Source organism: Rhinopithecus bieti, unplaced genomic scaffold (genome assembly GCF_001698545.2).
Source record: "Rhinopithecus bieti isolate Rb0 unplaced genomic scaffold, ASM169854v2 scaffold_84002, whole genome shotgun sequence".
Lineage (NCBI taxonomy): Eukaryota > Metazoa > Chordata > Mammalia > Primates > Cercopithecidae > Rhinopithecus > Rhinopithecus bieti.
This window is the reverse complement of record NW_016841755.1, coordinates 2,956,688-2,978,686: the sequence shown is the minus strand read 5'-3', so window position 1 is coordinate 2,978,686 and position 21,999 is coordinate 2,956,688. Positions and strand designations below refer to the sequence as shown.

At 40.0% G+C, this 21,999-nt stretch overlaps 1 protein-coding gene across 5 annotated transcripts in view; it reads right to left on the bottom strand.

Annotated features, from left to right (window-relative positions):
- Positions 1-21,999, bottom strand: part of ZNF236 (zinc finger protein 236) — a 134,535-nt gene that overhangs the window by 52,554 nt on the left and 59,982 nt on the right. For 4 of the 5 annotated variants that reach the window (XM_017866096.1, XM_017866094.1, XM_017866093.1 and 1 more), the window contains 9 exons: positions 20,098-20,301; positions 14,730-14,871; positions 13,834-14,094; positions 10,696-10,949; positions 8,817-8,918; positions 8,178-8,329; positions 6,644-6,747; positions 5,090-5,241; positions 3,150-3,362 (listed from right to left, as the gene is read on the bottom strand). In XM_017866096.1, coding sequence (XP_017721585.1) covers positions 3,150-3,362; positions 5,090-5,241; positions 6,644-6,747; positions 8,178-8,329; positions 8,817-8,918; positions 10,696-10,949; positions 13,834-14,094; positions 14,730-14,871; positions 20,098-20,301 — 1,584 coding nt within the window. The remainder of the gene's footprint in view (positions 1-3,149; positions 3,363-5,089; positions 5,242-6,643; positions 6,748-8,177; positions 8,330-8,816; positions 8,919-10,695; positions 10,950-13,833; positions 14,095-14,729; positions 14,872-20,097; positions 20,302-21,999) is intronic. The other variant, XM_017866095.1, reaches the window with a different exon arrangement.

Below are 21,999 nucleotides of genomic sequence, written 5' to 3'. Positions count from 1 at the left end.
ATATATATATATATATATATGGTTGGCCCTCTGTATCTGTGCCTTCCACATCCATAGATTCAACCAACTGCAGTTAGAAAATACTCACAGATATTTTTTCTCTTGTTATTATTCAGTAAACAATATGCTATGATGGCTATTTACAACCAGGTGCAGTGGCTCACGCCTGTAATCCCACTGCTTTGGGAAGCTGAGATGGAAAGATTGCTTCAGGCCAGGAGTGTGAGACCAGCCTGAGTCACACACCAAGACTCCATCTTTACCAAAAATTTAAAAATTAACCAGGCATGGTGGAATGCACCTGTAGCCCCAGCACATTGGTAGGCCAAGTTGGGGCTTGGTACAGAAGTTCAAGACTGCCTAGGCAACAGAGCAAGATCCCGTCTCTACAAAAAAATGTTTTTTTAATTAGCCAGGCATGGTGGTGAGCCTGTAGCCCCAGCTACTCAGGAGCCTGAGGTGGGAGGATTGCTTGAACCTAGGAGTTCAAGGCTGCAGTAAATTACCATTAAGCTATTGTACTCCCGCCTGGGTGACAGAGTGAGGCCCTGTCTCTCAAAGAACCCGAAACTATTTACACAGCATTTATATTATATTCGGTATTATAAGTGATCTAGAGATGGTTGAAAGTACACAAGAGGATGCGTGTAGGTTACATGCAGATACTGTGCTGTTTGATATCAAGAACTTCAGCATCTGCAGATTTTGGTGTCCTCAGGAGTCGAGGAACCAATCCTCAGCTGATACTGAAAGAGAACTATACGCGTAAGTATTTATTCCTAAATGAAAAATAAGGATGCATTCCAAATGATTAAAAAAAGAATAACAGAGAGGAAAAAAAGTTTGGCTGGGAGCAGGGAAGTCATTATTGTACGACTGACTGAAAAAAACTTACAACTCAACAGAAACACTAAATTGCAAAGTGAACAGTGATTAATTCACCAAATAAGTAAATTTAAAAACCGACTAGATAATTTTTCTTACCATATAAAAGGAAAAAAAGATGAGAGATGGGTGCGGGGTGCGGGGGGGAGAAGATAGAGAGGGGAGCAAAGGACAGCGAGGGTGTGGGTTGAGGGAGAAAGTCATGGAGGATAAAGCCAGTGGATTCAATGTCCATCTCGTAGAAATTCCAGAAAAAGATACAGCAAACTAAAATTCCACATTATACCAATAAAGCTTGGAATGATCTGAGGGTAGCTTATAGATAGCAGCCCCACCAACACTCATGAGGAAATAAGGAGGTAACTCTATTAACATTCTTTAAGGAACTGAGAACACAATCAGTATAGCACAGGCTGGAGAGAGACAGAACAACAAAATTAAGCACGATAGACAGACAGCATGAAATAGACAGCAAGTGTTAGAAGCAGGCTAACGTCGCAATAAATGGGAGGGAATTTAACCCCTATCTAAGTCTCTAGGTTTGGGCAAAACAATGCAATTTAACACGTGACTTTTCTCCTATGGACAAGAGTTCATCTGCAGTTTCCCCCACAATGATCCAAGGAACATAAGACATATAAAGGTGAATCTAAATAAATATGTAGCAGTGAGATGAAGCCCAAAGAGAACCCCCAAATTGATGCTAGAATTCAGTAGCATTAGAAGCTTTATTAATTGATGGGAAGGAATATGTAAAGAGGCTTAGAGATTATTTGTATTTGGCTGATAAATTAACACTCTCCAAATGACAGGGTTCTAGAAATAATGCCTGTATGTCCTATAGCCTTTAACTCATTTGAAGGAAAGGGCCATTTTCTTTTTATACTTTATGAAATCTAATGACAGAATTTTTAAAATGGAAAGAAAGGCTTTAACAAGTATCATCGGACTAAAGAGTTTGAACTATCTCAGTATAACAGGCCAGAAACTTTTATTCCAGAATTATCTACTAAAGAAATGAGGTGCACAGTGGCTCTGGCAATGGTTAAGTCACAGTTTGTGTTACTTTGAGGGAGTTTAGGCAAGTTTTACAGACTTATTCCTCAAAACAGAAGAGAAAGGTAGACTACCATAACCCACCGGGGACCCCGGATGGTCTCACTGTGATCTTTTGGTCAGATGGTGGCAAAGCAGACAGAGGGGGCAGCACCTTGAGAGAGGACGATAGGCCACCAGCAGGTCTGACCTCTGATGACAGTCCCCATTTAGCAGCCCTGTCTCCACACAGCCACTGACACAAGATTCACTGACAACATTGCACACCAACTGTGCCAGGACAGGATGGCCGCAGCACAGGCAAGAGCCCAGGCCCACACATACACTCAGACCAGCCATGACCTCCAAGAGTATCAGAACTAACATGGATTTTAAAACGGCAATCTGTGTGCTGGCACAATGTGTCAAAATATAAAATGTGCTCCATTCTTAACTCTAATTTCATTGTGGAACTTACTAAAAAGAAGTTGTCTTATAAGCACAAAAAGTATAATCACAAGAATAATACTTAGCATTTTTTCGCTTGGTATGGGACTTGGGAGAATTAACTTGTCTAATGTTTTGCTGGCTAGTGTACAAAATGAGATTAATCCCTCTAACTATGCAGTGTGTTGTGTCTATTACATGAGACAATGTAATGGTAACCACAGGTTTTGCGAAGGTTACAGTACTCCATAAATGCTACCATTACCATTTCAGTGAAAGACCAGATACTAGCTACACATCCATCAATCCATCAACAGAAAATTATATAATAAAATATGATGGAATTCCATGGAGTCATCTGAACTGATGTAGATCTGTGTTCAATAAATTAAATATGCCTATAATAAACTTTAGTAGATGGAAAATTAAGCACACTACAACACTATTTAGAGCAAGATACCATATTTGTTAAAAAGCATTAAAGTCTCTAACAACATGTGCGCGTAAGCATGAAAGGAAGAGCACAGTGTGAGAGCAAATGCTGATTCAGCGTGTGGTGATTTGTAAGAGCAGATGTTTTCTTCATTGCGCCTCCGAATTTTTCTTCCAAGAGCATGTACAGCTTTCCTAATCAGAAAATAAAATTAACTATTAAAAACTCAGGGTGCTACTGAACTTAATCTGTACATAGCCAGGTTAAAATGCTCACGGTGATTTGTGAATGGATTTATTCCTAAATTAGCATTGGGTTAATACACCTTGAATCAACAAATGGAAAATACCTCCTCCTTCTGTCTCTCCAGTGGCTGACACAGCAGAGGGGACTGCTTGGTGTCTCTTCATGTGCTTTTTACAATGCACTGTCGTTCGGAAACCCTCTTCACAAAACGGACACTTATAAGGCTTCATGCTCATATGTGTGGCCATGTGCCGGGTGAGGCTGCCATTGGTAGTGAAGGAAGCATTGCACACGCTGCAGCTGAACGCCTTCACTCCTACAAGCACAGAAACGGAGAAAAAACGGCTGGAACCAATCCTATTTCATTACCGCAAAACCAGAAGCAGTCAAAACCAAACAAAGATATGTTTAATAAGCCACAACATTATCCTGAGGCTTAGCAGAGTTTGGTTAAAAAAAAGTAAATCACAAAATTATAGACAGTTTATTTGGTATGGGTTTCCAATTTTTAGAAATGGGATTGTTTTAAGAACATGGAAGTTAACACAGGACATCTTACTGCCTTGTCTACTGAAATCAGCAGGCTCTGTGAAGTCACAATATCCAAAACAAATCAAGTCCTCTCTGACTTCGGTCTTTTACCTTTAAACTGGCAACATGTGGATTCTACCCCAGAAATGTTTTTTCCCACCATCTTTTCATCACTTCCACCGCACATGAGGTATATTAGGCATTAAGAACTAGTCTATAAATCTTCTATACAGCTTTATTTTCAAATAAAGTCCCATATAGAAGGCCTTCTCTCCTCTGGACCAATGACACAGAACCAAGTAACCAGCTATTTTCTTCCTATTTCTGTCTTTCTTCCACTGTTCCTTATAAAAGTCATATATTGCTCTCTGGTCCTTTAAAGTACCACATAAATGACTCCCAGCAATCTTTCCAATAACCACTAAAACCACTCCCCAGTCATCAACCTATGGACCAGTCAATAAAACTTTTCCTTATTTTGCTTGGCTATATGTTTCTAAGCAGTATATCTTCATTTTCAAATAAAGCCTTATATAAAATATACACTGATATTAATATACTGAATATATTAAAGATAACAAAATATGTTAAAAATATTTTTAACTGGACACTATGTATCTGATAAAAGTCCAGTAATCAGACTATAAAAACCTCTTACAACTCAATAAAGCAAATCATCCAATTTGAAAATGGGCATAAGATTAGAACAGACATTTCTCAGTGTCTGTGAAAGATGTTTAACTTGATCAGCCATCAGAGAAATGCAAATCAAAGCAAAACCACAATGGCACGTGGGAAGGCTCATGACCATCTACAAGGCCGGTCATGAGAGAAGCAATAATAGCCATTGGCGAGGATGTGGGGAAACCAGAGCCCTCCCACCCTACCGTGGGCTGTCAAATACCACAGCCACAGTGGAAAACGTTCCATAAACTCAAATGTTTTAACAGAGTTAACATATGACCAAACAATTCCACTCCTAGGTAGAGCAATGAGCCCGTGTCCACACAAAAACTTATATACAAATGTTCACAGCAGGATTACTTACAATAAACAAAATATGGAAATAACCCCAATGTCCATCAACTGATGAATGGATCAATAAGACGTGGCATATCCTACAACGGAAAGTAATGAGGTTCTGATCCACCTATACAGCACGGATGAAACTTGAGCACACTGTGCTATGAAAGCAGCAGACACAAAATGCCACATATTTCTATAAAATACCCAGAACAAGCAAACCTCTAAAGACAGAGGTAGATACTGGGCGCCTGAGGTTCTGGGCATTGAGGGGAAATGGGGAGTGACTGTTAGTGGGTACAGAGTTTCTTTTGTGTGTAATAAAAATGTTCTAAAATTACGGTTTTGATGGCTGCAGAACTCTACGAACATACTAAAAATCACTGAATTGTGCATTTTCAGTGGGTTAATTGAATGGTATATGGATTACATCTCAATAAAGCTTTTTTCTTTAAAGGACTAATCTCCAAGTATAAGGCAGACAATGACCTGTGTGTGTCTTCTCGTGAGACTTGAGCACCCCGGAGGAAACAAAGCCACGTCCACAGAGTTTGCACTTGTAGGGCTTCTCCCCGGTGTGCGACCGCACGTGCTGCTTTAGGTGACTGGACTTCTTAAAGCCTTTGTTGCAATAGTCACACCTGCAAACACACAGAACCCAGACCCCGTTAATTCATAGCACAATTACAAATACAGCACCTGAGATGGGAAGGAAAGCAAACAAGCTTCACCGACAACCATGAAACATTTAGGCACAACTGTTACAGAACCTAGGTACGCTCTCCAACATTGAAGAAATTATAAACTAGAAAATATTGCCGACAATCATTTGTTAGACCAGATTCTGCTTAGAGTACTTATAATCTTAAATGTATTACTTAAAAACCAGTAAATCCCGTAACTCCCCAGCAGACATAACATTTGATTAATTAGAAACTCTCACTAAGCATAACAGGAAGAAAATGTATGCACTCTTTTCTTTAAGTCATTAGACACTGTGAATCCTTCCATTGCCTCTGAGGCAGAATCACTCCTGCATCTAGTCACTCGTCAATGCCAATCCATGTACTCCTCTGGTTTATGAAATACAAAACAGAGTGTACTGGAGTTATGCTGAATAATATATCAGTACGCAGTATTATTTCCCCTTCCGTTGTTACTGAATAGACTAGCGTTATCTTAAGGATTAAAATAATTATCGATTTCAAAACTCCTACTCACATATTATTAAAAGCTTATTCCATTAGTATGTCTCTTTTGTCCAATCTCAAGTTTTAATGTCCAGTGAGAAGTTAGAGATGTCCCTACACTAGAACCTAAGTCAAGACTGAGTGCCCACATAGAGGCAAGTAACTTTCAAGTACAAATGAAACTAAAAGCTGGAAGTGTCTGAATACATTTTGAAAATTCACTCTTGTAAACCTGGTTTGGCGGTGGCTCACGCCTGTAATCTCAGCACTTTGGAAGGCTGATGCAGGTGGATCACCTGAGGTCAGGAGTTCGAGACCAGCCTGGCCAACATGGTGAAACACTGTCTCAACTAAAAATACAAAAATTACTTGTACACTGTGCACAGAGGGTGCTCGGTATATACTGCTGAGCCAGCGGACGGACACATCTAAAAAGCCGTCTTTCTAATTGTGCTGTACCCTGGTACACAGATTGTCATATGTAAAGCACATGAAGAGTCTTGAACTAAAAGGCACAATATAAATTTAAGTAATTTCTGAAAATGGAATAATAATGACTTAAAACAGTGACGGGAAGCTATAGCAGAGTACTTCAAACAGACAAACTGAAGACTGCTGCATCCAAATCCTGGCCCGCTCGCTTATTTGCTGCAAAAAGTTTAGCAAGTAAATCTCTTTAGTCTCAGATCCCTTATTTACAGAATATGGATGACAATGGAACTGTTTTGAACAGTTCTGAGAGAATGAAATCGCAGAGCCCTTGGAGCAGGGCAAGCACACTGCAGCATCTGTCGCTGCAGGATCCGTCGCTGGGAGCCGGCAGTACCATGAGCTGGTCTGTGCAGACAACTACCTGTAAGAGCGCCTGCTCTGGTCCTCACTGTCCTCCAGAAACTGGGAACCTTGTGCCTGCAGGTCCAGTTCCTCTTGGGATGACTCCTGAATCAAGCGAGTTGTCTAAAATTTAAGAGAAGTATAAAGCAAACTACTTGAATATCTGTGAATAAACATAAAACAACTCAGCAGCTAAGAACTAAGGATAAGAACATTCATAAACTGTGGATTTAAGAGGGAGAAACCCCAAATAGTCCACTGTAATCATTTGGGCCAGAGCAATAATAAAGATCACTTATACAGATTTTATTAAATGAAGATCTATTTATTTTCCATTTCCCTACCTCAATACAAAGCTTAATCAACCATAAAACTGATTATTTTATGTATCTTAATAAGAGATTCCCCTTCCATCTGCTCTACTCTTACTGACAGCGAATAAAATCCCACCTTCAGAGAGTATAATATTGTCTCCTCTTGTCACACAAACCAGAGGGTGGGAAGGACATGTTCTCCATCCCCAAGAAGGGTACCACGCATGCTGAGAGCAGTCACACTGACCCCATCCCTTCCTGACAGCGGCATTACAACCCATGCTACCACAGCAAGGACGAAACAAAAATCTGGTCCATGTTTTCTAACCACTCTATAACAGACCCATGCTCACACTGAGCGGAGGGTAAGCTCCACTGACCTTCAGAAGTCCTGGAGTCACAGGACGGACTGCGAACAGTGGAGTCATCCACCCCTGTACAGCAACTGCACGCTGCTATAAGCAAGGGCTTGTGTCTCATTTGTTTACCTGACTTCCAAAACCAACTTAGATAAACCACAACAACAGAACTGGGTTTGCACAGTTTTATTTAGAGAGTTCTGGAGTAAAGGCAGCTGCTAAGAAGTACGTTCTCCACTTCCCAGATTCAGCATCTGCTGCCAAGTTTGTAGTTTCTAGCTATGAGAAAAATGTTCTGAAATTTTCACGGGAGGATCCAGCCCTACCACTTGGGCAAAGCTACCAATGGTGGATTTTAAAGAGGGATAACAATTGGTCAATAATTTCTCATCACTATTAAGAAATTTCCAAAAGCAGAAAATGAAAATAAAACCAAAATTAAAATGTCTCCAACTAGGCGTAAGAGATAAAATTTTAAATGATGCATTTAAATGTTTTTTAATGTCAGCATTCATTATATTCTCCTTCTAACATGTTTAAAAGTCCACAATTAAAAATGTTTAGGTTTTGTGCCTAAAGCAACATAGTATCTTTCAACATGTTATTACCTAACACTCTAGTAAATTCTTAGCTTTTAATCCCAAATGCAAGGCCACACCATGGCACGGAAACCTTTAAGTAAAATTAAAATGTTTTAAGGAAAAAGAAAGCCCGATGTACTAACACTGAGGATTTCCCAGGTAATGCAGTAACCTTAATGTTACAAGAAGTGAGCACACCTCTTAAAATTTCCCTTAAGGAAATTTTAAATAATCACAGTGAAGAATAAAATAGCATCTGCTAAATACTGCCACATATGCACCCCTCTGTCCATACTCACTACATTCATCCCATCAGAGCTGGGAGCCTGCAGCAAGCTCTGCTGGTGGAAGCTTGTGGAGAGGGCCTGAGACTCAAGTGTGCTGGAATCCTGTAGCTGTTGGACAGGTGGAAACTGAGGCTGCTGATGGTACGTGTCAGTCACTGTAAAACCTGAAATAAATTAGAAAAGAGGAGTTCTACAAAAATATTAAAGTTACACTAAAATGTTTTTTAAAAAGGGTTTATAAATTTAAGATGTCTAAAGAGGCATTTCTATTTTCTGAACTAGAATCAGGACTAGCTGTTATTAGCAAGCTTTAACATTGTTTGCTAACAGGCGGGAGGCTGTGCTCAGCAGACATTACAGCAGCAGAGGCTTTACAGAACCAGCCACCACAAAGTTCTAATTTCTACTCAGCCACCTTTTCTCGGCTGGAAACTACATGTAGAATGGCTGCAAAGGTCACTTTCCAGAAGACCTGAGCAAACCACAAAATAGTATGCATCAACAACAAAAAAATCTACAATGCACGGAAAAAGTTACTTGGTTTGAAACCATACATTTTAGAAGGGCCTTAAGAGAAAACATGTAAGGTTGTCGTAAAATTAAATTCAACTGAGGTACACTCACAAATTTCATTGAAAACCCACCACTGACCTTGGGGTAGCCCTGCCGGTTCGAAGGACTGTTGGGCAGGGGTCTGCTCTTCAAACTGGTCTATGTGCCCTCGCAGAGGGTCCTGTGGAGCCACAAACCCATCTAAGGATGAGATGCAAAAAGGGGGACTCATACATTTGGAAGTTATTTCACATCTGCAAATCTGCCCAAAAGTACACTTTGGCGAGTTTTCAAATATCAGACACCTTATTTTGAGGAGACAATAGGGATAATTTATATACATATATATGCTTAAAGCATTCTCTTTGCATTTCTTTTTTTTTTTTTTTTTTTGAGACGGAGTCTCGCTCTGTGGCCCAGGCTGGAGTGCAGTGGCCGGATCTCAGCTCACTGCAAGCTCCGCCTCCCGGGTTTACGCCATTCTCCTGCCTCAGCCTCCGGAGTAGCTGGGACTACAGGCGCCCGCCATCTCGCCCGGCTAGTTTTTTGTATTTTTTAGTAGAGACGGGGTTTCACCGTGTTAGCCAGGATGGTCTCGATCTCCTGACCTCGTGATCCGCCCGTCTCGGCCTCCCAAAGTGCTGGGATTACAGGCTTGAGCCACCGCGCCCGGCCTCTCTTTGCATTTCTAGAATATCATCCCTGAAAGCCTTTAGCATCTGTCTTAGGCATTGTTCCATTAAACAATATTCTAACATGCTATTACATTCCATAATTGTTTAGAACCTTTTTGGGTGTGCATGGTTGCAGGCACCACAGGGGATAAGTGTATAATCCTACCCAAAGACTAAATACATTTGAGACATCCATAAAACAAAACAGTAAACTGGTCAGCACATTGTTTGTTGACATCCCTGTGTGAGATAAGAAGCCTGTGCCAGACGCAAGCCAGCTATGCCACTAATCACACAGTCTACAGTTGACCTGACATTGTTTTTTGTAGCCAAACTTTACTGATGAAGGAAGCGATGTACTACTTTATATTCTGGTTCAGGAGCCTAATCTCACTGCAGACCAGTCACCAACAGTTCACTGACCTACATTAATCTTCGAATCTACATGGAGTGCACTTTGTAGAATACTAAAGATCACACAGATGTACACTTGAAAGATGTTCTCAATATACTGGGCATAAAAGTAGGTCACAAAATAGTATGCACTGCAAGATCCTATTTGTACAACTCTTTTTTTTTTTTTTTTGAGATGGAGTCTCACTCACTCTATTGTCCAGGCTGGAGTGCGGTTGCGCCAGCTCGGCTTACTGCAACCTCCACCTCCCAGGTTCAAGCAATTCTCTTGCCTCAGCCTCCTACGTAGCTGGGATTACAGGTATGCACCACCACACCCAGCTAGTTTTTGTAATTTTAGTACAGATAGGGTTTCACCACAGCCAGGCTGGTCTTGAACTGCTGCCCTCAAGTGATCCATCTGCCTTGGCCTCCCAAAGTGCTGAGATTGCAGGCGTGAGCCACCACACCCAACCTTATTTATATAATTATATATGCATACCAAACACACACACACACACATACACACACACACACACCTGCATATTTGTATGGAAAAAAATTGGAAGCACCTATATCAAAATAAGGATGGTAGATTTTGCTGTAGTCCTAAAATTTCAACTACTTCCTAATAAGATTTTGAATATTTCCTAACAAGAAGTCTGATCATTCTGTTTTTGTTTAAAAAAAAAAGAACTTCCCCTAAGAAATCTAATAAAATTGAAGAGTAAAAACCTAATTTAAGAGGACATGAAATGATATCAAATACTCAAATTCAATCTCTCTCACAGACAGCACAAATTGTTTTAAAAGTCAGTGATCCACGGGAGACATCAATGGACTGCAATGAGTGGGAAAGGCTGTAAAACTCTGTTGGGATCACTCAAAGTTAAATATCCTGAAACATTTACCTTCATCTGCTTCCAAGGGCTGATCTGTCAACTGCTGGCCCAGCCCTGCTTCCTCTGTGCCCACCACGTGCTGAGGCTCCAGGTCCAGCATGGCCTCAGGGTTTGCTGCGACCACCTCTGCCGTCTGCGGCAGCTCGTCGCTCTCGATCTCCACCTGCATCTGAGTGGAGGCCTGCATGCTCTGCTGGTCCACGGTGCTATCGTCTATCGAGGCTGCCTGCTGATGCTGTTGGAGCTGCTGGGCAAGTTCGTATCTTCAGAATAATTAACGACAGTTCATCAGATTAGATGCTGTCAAAGGTTACTTGCGTGGGATACTACAGTGAAAAAGTTGTCATTGATTAAATAACATTTTTTATTAATGATTTCATTTTGAAGTCATGATGGCAATTCAGATAAAATGAACACATTAGTACTCTGAAGAGAGCTCGTTTGTCTCATCTTTAAGTGCTTCCACCGGCTACAAGACACGAGGCACAAAGGGAGGATAAAGGACAACACATACCTGAATGCCTAATAGTTTAAAAACATTAAAAAGATGTCTCGTGTTTAAAAGTAAAACTCTCCCAACTCAAGTTCGGCAATGAATCTAAGTATTCAGCAAAATAATTGTACTAAATGAGACGACACCTTTATAGACTGATCTAAATCTGACAACACATGTGGTGCACAGACAGAGAGGCTCCAGCCTACTGTCTCTCACAGCCCGGGCCACAGGTGCTTTATTGGACCAATGATCCAAATGTTGCTACCAGCAACATTTACACACACAAAGTATATCCGGCATATATTCATCAAAGTCAGCGATTTCTCTTTCAAAGGAAAAGATGAACAATGAATTCAGCAATGAACTGAGAACTTGAAAAGAAAAAAAAAAAAGAAAAAAATATCACACAATTATCTGTCTAACAGGCTGGCTAGTACAAAGAATACTAAGACAAAGAGCCGGTTGGGCGCATGGCTCACACCTGTAATCCCAGCACTTTGGGAGGCCGAGGCTGGCAGATCACCTGAGGTCAGGAGTTCAAGTCCAGCCTGGCCAACATGGTGAAACTCCATCTCTACTACAAATACAAAAATTAGCCAGGCACAGGGGTGTGAGCCAGTAATCCCAGCTACTCAGGAAGCTGAGGCAGGAGGTTGCAGTGAACCAAAATCGCACCACGGCACTTCAGCTGGACAACAGAGCAAGACTCCATCTCAAACAAACAAACAAAAAAAAAACACCCACACACACAAAAAAAGTGCCGCCTGGTCCCCTCTTCTGCCTCTGAACACACAGACCATACAAGCTGTGTCACGGGCTCTATCCCAGTGTCTTAGGAATCTGCCTACTCAGAATTTCATTCTCAGTTCCAAACAAAATTTTCCCTCTTCGTTTTCTAATATCCAAAATAGACAATTCATCACTACTTTTACTGTGGAAAGGAGAACAAATATGTGTTGCATAATAGAGAACAGTCAGAAAACGCACGCCTGCACCTACGCTGTGATGCTTCCACACACAGCGCAGCGGCACGCAGGGTCTGCATAAGCCACTCTAAGCTAAGCACCTCTGTGCCACACGCCAACTGACGGAGGCTTGCTTTCTGTTTGTTTCCTTGGTTGTTTGCTTTTCCCCATAAATTCTACTATAGTAACCTTCTTTACCTATCTTTAGTATAAGTATATGTGATATTTTGGGAATTTCCAACAGTTCAGACAAAGGAATGAAACCCTGGCTGGATGCTCTCCTTGTAGGCAGATTCCAAGTGCACACAATCTGTAAAAGCAAAGCACTGCGGCTCTGCAACGACAGGCTGATCTGCTCAGTGTCCTCTCAAAGCTCTACACTCATCTCCTACACGTGTCCCTCGAAACTGATGACAAATAACGGCCATGCAATATACCACTTAATAAAGGTGGCCCCGCAATTATGCCATTGGTCACTGGGTCTGGAAACAAGGGCCTGAACACCCACATTCCCAATACTACCACAAAAAGTACACTGGAAAAGGCTGGCTTCCTAACTAAAAAAGATTTTATTTAAACATTCCACTGAGCAAGCAAGCGCCCAAGCTCCATTCTTCTTAGCATGGTAAGCTCTCGGGCCAACTGGGGACCCATCACCCTGCTACAGCGAGCAGAAACACAAACATCTTCAATATCCATGTGCCCCCGAGTTCCCCAGTTCCCAAACACATGCAGTGCCCTGCACAGGATTCCCTCCACAAAATGCAGTGAAGTATAACTGGATATGTAATTGACAGGAGTCCACTATATAACACCGCCAATACCACACTCCCTGGGTGGTTTCAAGCAGCAGGTAAATTTCTCGGCTAAGCCATCAATGATGCTGAAATCAAAAATGTCAATTCTGTTGAGGGTGCTTAGGCATTCAGATCAATAATATCAAAAAACACTATCACAGTTAACTTATTCTAATATTTAGGGTTTTGCTTTGTAGGCGACATCCAGGCAGACATATCTGGGTTAAAATGCTGTCTCAAAGCAAATGTTTCAGGGCAGCAGCTTTAGGCCTAGTGACTCTCCCTTTCACATCTCCTAAGCTGTGGTCACCCTACCCAGGTTTTACAGTACCACACGGAATTCTGCGGCTTCACAGAAATGCTCGTCGAACAGGCCCTAGCACTAGTCAGAAATGCATCTCTTCCGGATTACGTCCACAAAGATGAGCTAGCCTTCCAACCATGTGGAAATACAAGCTAGGCTGAATGAAAAGTTTATGGAATATCTAAAACATGCATCCTTTAAAGTCAACAACACAGAATAATTACCATTCTGATTTGCTGATGACAGGCCTAGAAATCACAGGGTCTTTAAGATTCTCTTTTCTGAAATATTCACTATCTGACTATAGTAGACACAGTCCAGCATTTCATCTAACTAACAGCTTTAAAAGAGAGCTTTACAGAATATAAACTGCTTCATTATTAAATTAAAAATGCAAATGCTAATGCTTCAGTCTATGGCTCCCATTAGATCCTTAGACACTAATACGTACATTTCTTGAGCCCATATGCTACAAGCTAGAAATAATCATGTAAGAATCAAAGACAATTATTTCCTAAAAACACTCCCCACCATCTACTGGAAATTATAAAGATGATAAAAAGTGACCATCAGAATTACACCCACCTGTGGGTTTTCATGTGCTTTTTGCAATTTAGTGAAGTCTTAAATGTTTTTTGACAATAGGGACACATATAGGGACGGAGGTCGTTGTGGATGCCCATGTGTCGCCGTAAGCTGCCACCAGTAGTGAAAGCCCCATTACATATCAGACACTTGAAAGATTTCAGTCCTGTGTGTGTTCGGATGTGTGCTTTGAGCACACCTGCAGAAACAAAGCCTCTTCCACACTGAGAACATTTAAAAGGTTTTTCACCCGTATGGGATCTTAAAAAAAAAAATACACATTTTAATGAATAAGTTTCTTATACTTTTATAATGCTTTGTGACTAGAATGCACTCTTGCATTTCGCTTCACTTCATCATCACATTTTTTTAAAGTTAAGCAGCAATGCCGGAGCTTTCCACATTTAAAGGTGAGGAAGCCTGAGACTCGAGTGCTTAAGCAAACTGCCTCAAGTCACACGACTGAGACAAAACTAGAAGCCAAATCTTTTTCCAAGTTCTATACTTTTTTCATGATATCACACTGTCTCTCATGATCAAGGTTTGACTTCTTTTTCACTGTGGCTAAAACTAAGAATTAATTTAAACTCCGATAAACACATATGAAAAACAAACGGAAGTCTAACAATAAACCAAATACTTCTTTGATATTTCTTGGAAATTGCAAACATTGAAATTTAATGAGCATATACATAAATTCCGGGGCAATTTTGTAGAATATTTTAGTCAAGACATTAAAGAATAAAAATATTAATTACCAATAAATGTTTTGGAGTCAAATGAGACATCTTAAATACTAAAAGCTAATGCTACCATCCTAAATACTTCTAGAAGTCATCAGGTCACTAAGTCAGTTTAATTATACTAAATTTCCACTTGTGAATCCGTTACCTTACCTGATGTGTTGTTTAAGGTGGCAAGATTTTTTATATGCACGATGACAGTAAAAACACTTGTATGGTCTATCTGCTTCATTAACAAAATTATTATTAAAATAGCTTTGGAAAAACTGGTTTTTTGGAATGGGCTGGATAAGACCTACAAACCAAAAGAAAAGCAGACATAATTCACTGTCAATGCTAGTAATAAAATTAAATATCACAAGGCATATGTTTTACCCAGAAGATGAAAATTCTGATGTTAGACTCTAATGTTGCAACTATTTTAACTGTGTTAGGAACTGGCTATTCAAAGAATACCTATGGGGAACCATAAGAAATTAATATATTCATAATATAACCTTACAAATTAATTTATAAATTAATATAAACATTATAAATTAATATATATTAATGTTCATTTTTTCAACATGAGAAATACCTAGTCACAATTACTTCCTTTGATTCCACAGCCAATTTTTAATGAATTTCTACATTTACTTTCTATATGGGCATTTGTTGACATGGAATGTACATAACTATGTCCAAAATTCAGGAGAAGCAAGATTTTAATACCTTGTTTATTCAGTATGAATACTGAACAGTAGGTACTATAATAAACTGAAAACAAAAGTGACTATAACACGATCTTTTGTTCTACAAAGGTTAGTGTTTTCACAGATATCACTAAAGGGATATCTACAAACAACAAAATTACTAATTTAAATATTTCACATTTTATATACATTTACTAAATAAAGAATTCCTTCAGGTTGACCATCTAATAAATATGACTTGATCAAGCTACTGCATTATATCAGGAATTCAGGACAAACTTAGAGGTAAACTTTCGAATGCCTTAAGAGTCACTTGGAACGCTAAGAGAAGATGCACACGGTCTTCTATCAGCCTCTGTCGGCCTCGGGCTGCTCCTTCTGCCCAGACAAGGAAGCACTGGCCAAGATTCTGTCCTCTGCCTACAGCTCTCCATTTCCAGTCCTCTCTCCTCCCTCAGTTGTACCTTAACTTCTATGCAATGATTAGCACGATGCACCTCTGAACACACTCTGTTTTCCCTGACTTTCCATAAAAATACGGATTCCATTTCAATTTCTTCCCCAAAAACTCACTTCTCCCAGCTTTCCTAGTTGCATGCCTGGAACAGTCTTCTCCTGGTCCCTAAGGCTGGGGAGCCCCAGACCTCTGAGAGTTCCCTTCCCTCTCTTGTACTTGGCATCTGCCAGTCCTGATGATCAGCACCACTCCCATGTCTCTTAAACTTGCATCTTCGCTTCTTTTTCCACTGCCACCAATCGCAACAGTGAAACAATTACAAAGCTGGAGGGAATTTGACAGCCCAACCAATTTCACTTAGCTCATTATTAGATTTAAGGAAATTCACCTATGCTTCCTGAAGCTTGCAACACAACCCTGCTTACTTTTCAAAAAGTATTCAGAACTCTCCCTTGTGATATAATCCACACAGCACAACCCCTAAGACTGCCAAGCCTTTTCTCATCTCACAAGCCTTCTGGACAATCAGAGCTGTGTCAAAGACCTCTCTCCGGGCAGCTCTGACACCACCCTGTGCTTGACAGCACAGTCTCATTTTTTCCTAAGAACTCGTTCTGCTCAAAAGAGAAAAATGCAGGCTGGGCATAGTGGCTCAGGCCTGTAATCCCAGCACTTTGGAAGGCCGAGGTGAGTGGATCACCTGAGGTCAGGAGTTCGAGACCAGCCTGGCCAACACAGAGAAACCCCGTCTCTACTTAAAATAAAATAAAATACAAAAATTAGCCAGGCATGGTGGCACAGGCCTGTAGTCCTAGTTACTCAGGAAGCTGAGGCAGGAGAATCGCTTGAACCTGGGAGGCGGAGGTTGCAGTAAGCCGAGATCGCACCACTGCACTCCAGCCTGGGTGACAGTGAGACTCTGTCTCAAGAAAGGAAAGAAAAAAGAAGAAAAATGCAGGCATCCAGTCCATGCCCACCACCTTCCCTAGGATACACATGCTAGGACACGCAGACTGAATGCCATGCCTGGTTCTCAAAAAGAGTCATGGCAGAACCCTGGACACAGGTTTCCTCTTCTACAGTGCTCTCAGTCAAGGACTCCTTAGACTAGCGCTAGCTTCCTCAATGAGCATTCTACTTCACTTACTCTCATAACACTACTCTATGCTAAACCTCATCTCACCATGTTTTGATCAAACTCTGTCCCCCAAAGACTGTGACAGCCAAGTCTTTTCTATAGCCTCTAAGGAGCCCGGAGTCTGAGAGAAAAGATGAACACAAATACAAATAACAAAATTAAGCATAAGACAAGTTACAATATTTTACAATTTACAGTGTGAAACTCCCTCTAGCAATCATTTCCCTCATATGTCTCCATCAGCCTAAACCAAAGAATTCAGCTTCCTCTATCTGGTCTAAGATACAGGCATCTGTAAAGCCAACAAGCAAAATATATCCCATTTTAACCCCGAAACATGTCTGAAGAGTCAAGACTCTAACTCAACTGAAGATTCAAAAACTTGAAGTCAAGAAATCCATGGGTATATAACTTGATTTATGGCAACCCGAAAGAAGAAACTGGTCTGTTGTTTCATTTTGTAAGCAACCAAAACTGGCCAAGGATATCAAAGTATTCTAAGCTACCAAGGGGGTTTTGATCCCATTCTATGCTCAAAAACAGTTAAATACCATAATAATTATAGTTCCTAGGAAGCTTAGTATAATTCATATATCAAATTATCAGACTTTTTTTAATTTTTACCTTTTTGAGACAGAGTTTCACTCTTGTTCCCCAGGCTGGAGTGCAGTGGTGCAATCTTGGCTTACTGCGACCTCTGCCTCCTGGGTTCAAGCCATTCTCCTGGCTCAGCCTCCTGAGTAGCTGGGATTACTGGTGCCTGCCACCATGCCTGGCTAATTTATGTATTCGTAGTAGAGATAGGGCTTTGCCATGTTGGCCAGGCTGGTCTCAAACTCCTGACCTCAAGTGATCGCCCACCTCGGCCTTCCAAAGTGCTAGGATCACAGGCGTGAGCCACTGCGCCCAGCCAGACTGGTGTTTTGGAGAAGATGATCTTTTACTATCTTGTCAATTTGTTGTGTATTTTGGAGTTTTCTATGTCTTCTACTGTCAATTCTGCCAAGTATATTATTCTAGAAAACATTCATTTTTCTATTTCCTTTTCTATTTCTCCTACAGTCAGTTCTGCCAAGCATATTATTCTAGAAAAGATTCATTTCATCAAAATTTTCAAATATATTAGCAAAAAGTTGTAGAGTGTTTGCAAACAATTGTTACCTCATTTGTATCTGTGCTTACAATTTCCTTCTCATTCCTAATACTATGTTTTCTCACATTTCTTTATTAGTGACAAGTCATCTATTTTTTCTGTTCATTTTTATAAGTTTTGTAAAACTTCAGTTCACTACAGTTTTGTCTTCTATCTCCAATTCCATTATATGTACTAATTCAGGGGTCCCCAAGCCCCAGGCTGCCTGTTAGGAACTGGGCCACGCAGCAGGAGGTGAACAGCAGGTGAGTGAGCTTTACCATCTAAGCTCTGCCTCCTGTCAGATCTGCGGCACGTCAGATTCTCATGGAGTGCAAACCCTATTGTGAACTGTGCATGTGAGGGATTAGGCTGCGCGCTCCTTCTGAGAATCTAATGTCTGATGATCTCAGTGGAAGAGTTCTACCCTGAAACCATTCCCCTCACCTGATCCCCATCTGCGGAAAATTGTCTTCTGTAAAACCAATCCCTGATGACAAAAGGTTGGGAACTGCTGTATTAATTCCTTTCTGCTACTTTCTTTTAATTTTCCTAGTTTTTTAAGTTAAATATTTTACTTATCTTCAATCTGTCTTATTTTCTAATAATACTCAAAAGTCTTAATTTTTCCTAGGACAGCTTTGGTCCATCCAATCTGTTTATATTACACTCATACCTGTAGTATGTAGTATCTGTTTTGAGTCCTTCTTTTCAGGTAATGAAATTTTGGATGGCTATTTTATAAGTTTTTCAGTGAACTGTAATCAAAGATTGTATCCTACACAAAATCAACTTCTGAGAATTTACTGAAATTTTTGTGTATCCTAGAATGTGATCAACTTCTGTTTTATGCATAATTAAAAGTGTGTAATTTAAGGCAAAAGATTCTATAAAGCTATTAAGTAACCCTTTTGATTTGTGTGCTCAAATCTTCAGTTTTAGGTGTTTATTTAAGTTGACCTGTCTAACTGAGGATCTTTCACTACACTTGAGAATTTGAGTATTTCCTTTCTTTGAATTTTTTGGGTTTATATATTTTGAAGTTAAACTCTTAGATTCACACAAGTTTATGGCTGTTGGTCATCTTATTGGTGGCCCCAAATTTTTAACAATCTAAAATCTCTCTATACAATAATTTGCAATTATTGTAAATAAAGGTTATGCTTTAGAATAAAGGAATTATATTTTGTTTAATATTAATTTTGCTTATAGATTGAATTATCTTTCCTAGGAAAGTAGTGAAATACAGAAACTGCATAAAAATGTAAATTCACACATTAATAAGTGCCATGGCCTAAATGTTTGTGGTCCCCCAAAATTCATGTAGTAAGAGGTAGGACCTTTGGGAGGACATAGCCAGAAGGCACCATCTGTGAGGAAGAGAGACCTCACTAGACACTCAATCTGCCAGCACCACGACCTTGGACTTTCCAGCCTCTAGACCTGTGAGAAGTAAACTTCTAGTATTTATAAGCTACACAGTTAGTGGTATTTTTGATTCAGGAGCTCAAACAAATTAAGACAATGAGGTTTCTTAAGTTTTGTTCTAGCACTGACAAATATAATTTTTCTGAAGATTCTAACATGCAGTGTTTTGTTTCTAGATCGTTAACAAAATCATAGTTTGGGTTGGTTATAATAACACTGAACCTAAAAAGAAAAGCAGGCAGATTTTTCTTTTCCTTTTTAATCCAAAGATTAAAGTAAACCAATAACCTGTAACACAGCACAAAGAACCTACAGATGAAAACTACAACGTGCGCTGTGTGTTTCACAGAAAACCACCTGTCATTTTTGATGCTTCCACTGAGGTAGCAATGTTCCTTCAATGAGGACTTACACACTACTGTTTTCACTTACACATTATTTGTCTCTAATCCAAGAAAACAATTTGAGTAGTAGTTTGGATACAACTTAGATTTTAATCTTGATTGTAAAACATACTAGCCCATAAAGCAAAACAAGGCTTAACACAGACTTCATTAATACTATGCCTAAAAAACTATTTAACTACACAGACCATAATGTGCATACACAATTCACAAAATACCAAAGAAAATAGTACTCGATAAATTGTAAAGACATCCTACAATCCATCTTACCTAAGTCAGTTATAAGAATTGGTTCCTGCAAAGGAATATCAGGGACTGGAACGTTCGTCTTGCCAACACGAACCTTTGCAGGTTTACGCTGGTGCCTCATTTTCCTTAATTCCGTATGTTTAAAGTGGGAAGCAATGTGAGTCTTCCTATGGCCCGAGGTTCGAAATTTTTTGTCACAGTGAGGACAAGCAAAAGGTCTTACTCCTAATAAAAATGAAATCACATTTTAGAATTATTTCCAGAAATTACATCTCAACAGCAAATGCCAACATAAAATGTTAGTACTTCCAATACTGATTTGAACCTTCAATTTATTAAGCCATGCTTATAATTTAATGGATATTGTAAATTATTGTCCCTTGTTTGTATACAGTGCATATTACAGATATTAAGGCATGTAATGAGAGCATTTTAAGTTAAAAAAGAACATTTAATATTTTTAGGACAAAGTCTTACATTGTAAAATATGGATAGTAGTTCTTAAGGACTTTACAGTATGTAAGGATGCTCCCTCTCTTGTGTCATCATCTGTAAAGTGGCTTAAGGACACCTGCCTCCAGGGCTGCTGCTGAGATTACTTAAGCTAATGTTTAAACAGCACTTAGCAATGTCTCACATTTTGCAAATAAACAGTAAATAGTAGTTGTCACTGATTGTAAATGATGATAATAGTACTAATATCTTAATGATCCTCTTACTACTATGCCCCATTTCTAAAGAATATTTCCTTGTTTTACAATTTTATTAGCAAACGAAAATGTAAATTCCAAAGAAACACATACAACAAAATTGAGTAACTTCAGCTTTGTCAAATACTCATCCACATTTTCAGCCCAGAGGAGGATCCCTGAGGGAATTTGGGAGATATTGCCAATGAGTACAGAGTTTCTTTGCAGGGTGATAAAAACGTTCCAAAATCAGACAGTGGTGTAGGGTGTACAATTCAGAACTGTACACATTAAAATGGTAAATACTACGATATGTAAGTTACATCTCAATAAATATGTCATTAAAAAAATGGAGCTCCATAATGAAAGATTTCACACCTTAATACTGATTAGAAAGCCTCAATACAAACAGGTCCCTGGTCCTCCCCTGGCCCAGCTACAGTCTTGAGGTCTTCCCAGATCAAACACAGATTACATGTTGTGTCCTCAGAAAGGCTCACTCAGTCTAAATCTAAATCTGATACGGACAGAAGTCTCTTTTCAACCTCTGTAATTCTATGTTCATTTGTAAGTGTTGCTTGTTTTTAATGCCTCCCCCAGCAAATCCTTAGCCCCATGGAGATCAAGGTTGCACCTGTTTTCTTTACCTGTAGATACCTCATGCCCAGCCTATAGAAAAGACTCAACAAGTGCTGATGAAAAGACAGAAATGCATCCTCCAAGTAGTCAATTATTGCTTCCCCAGGTGCTGTGACTCAATCCCTTCTCAGCACCTGTGTGCAGTACCTATTGGCAGTTCCTGTGTGTGGCACTGTGTTTGGTACCACGTGTGGTACTTGTGTGTGGTACTGTGTTTGGTACTGTATGCACTACTTGTGTGCAGTACTGTGTTTGGTACTGTGGGCAGTGCCTATGTACAGTACTGTGTTTGGTACTGTGCATGATGCCTGACTGCAGTTCTGTTTGGTACTGTGTGCAGTACCTGTGTGCAGTACCTGTGGGCAGCACTGGTACCTGTGTGCAGCACTGTGTTTGGTACCTAAGTGCAGTACTGTGTGTGTGGTACTATATGCAGTACTGTATGTGGTACTGTATGCAGTCCCTGTGGGCAGTACTTGTGTGTAGTACTGTGTTTAGTACTATATGCAGTACCTGTGTGCAGTACTGTGTTTGGTACTCTATGTACTACTTGTGTGCAGTACTGTTTGGTACTGTGTGAGGTGCCTATATGTGG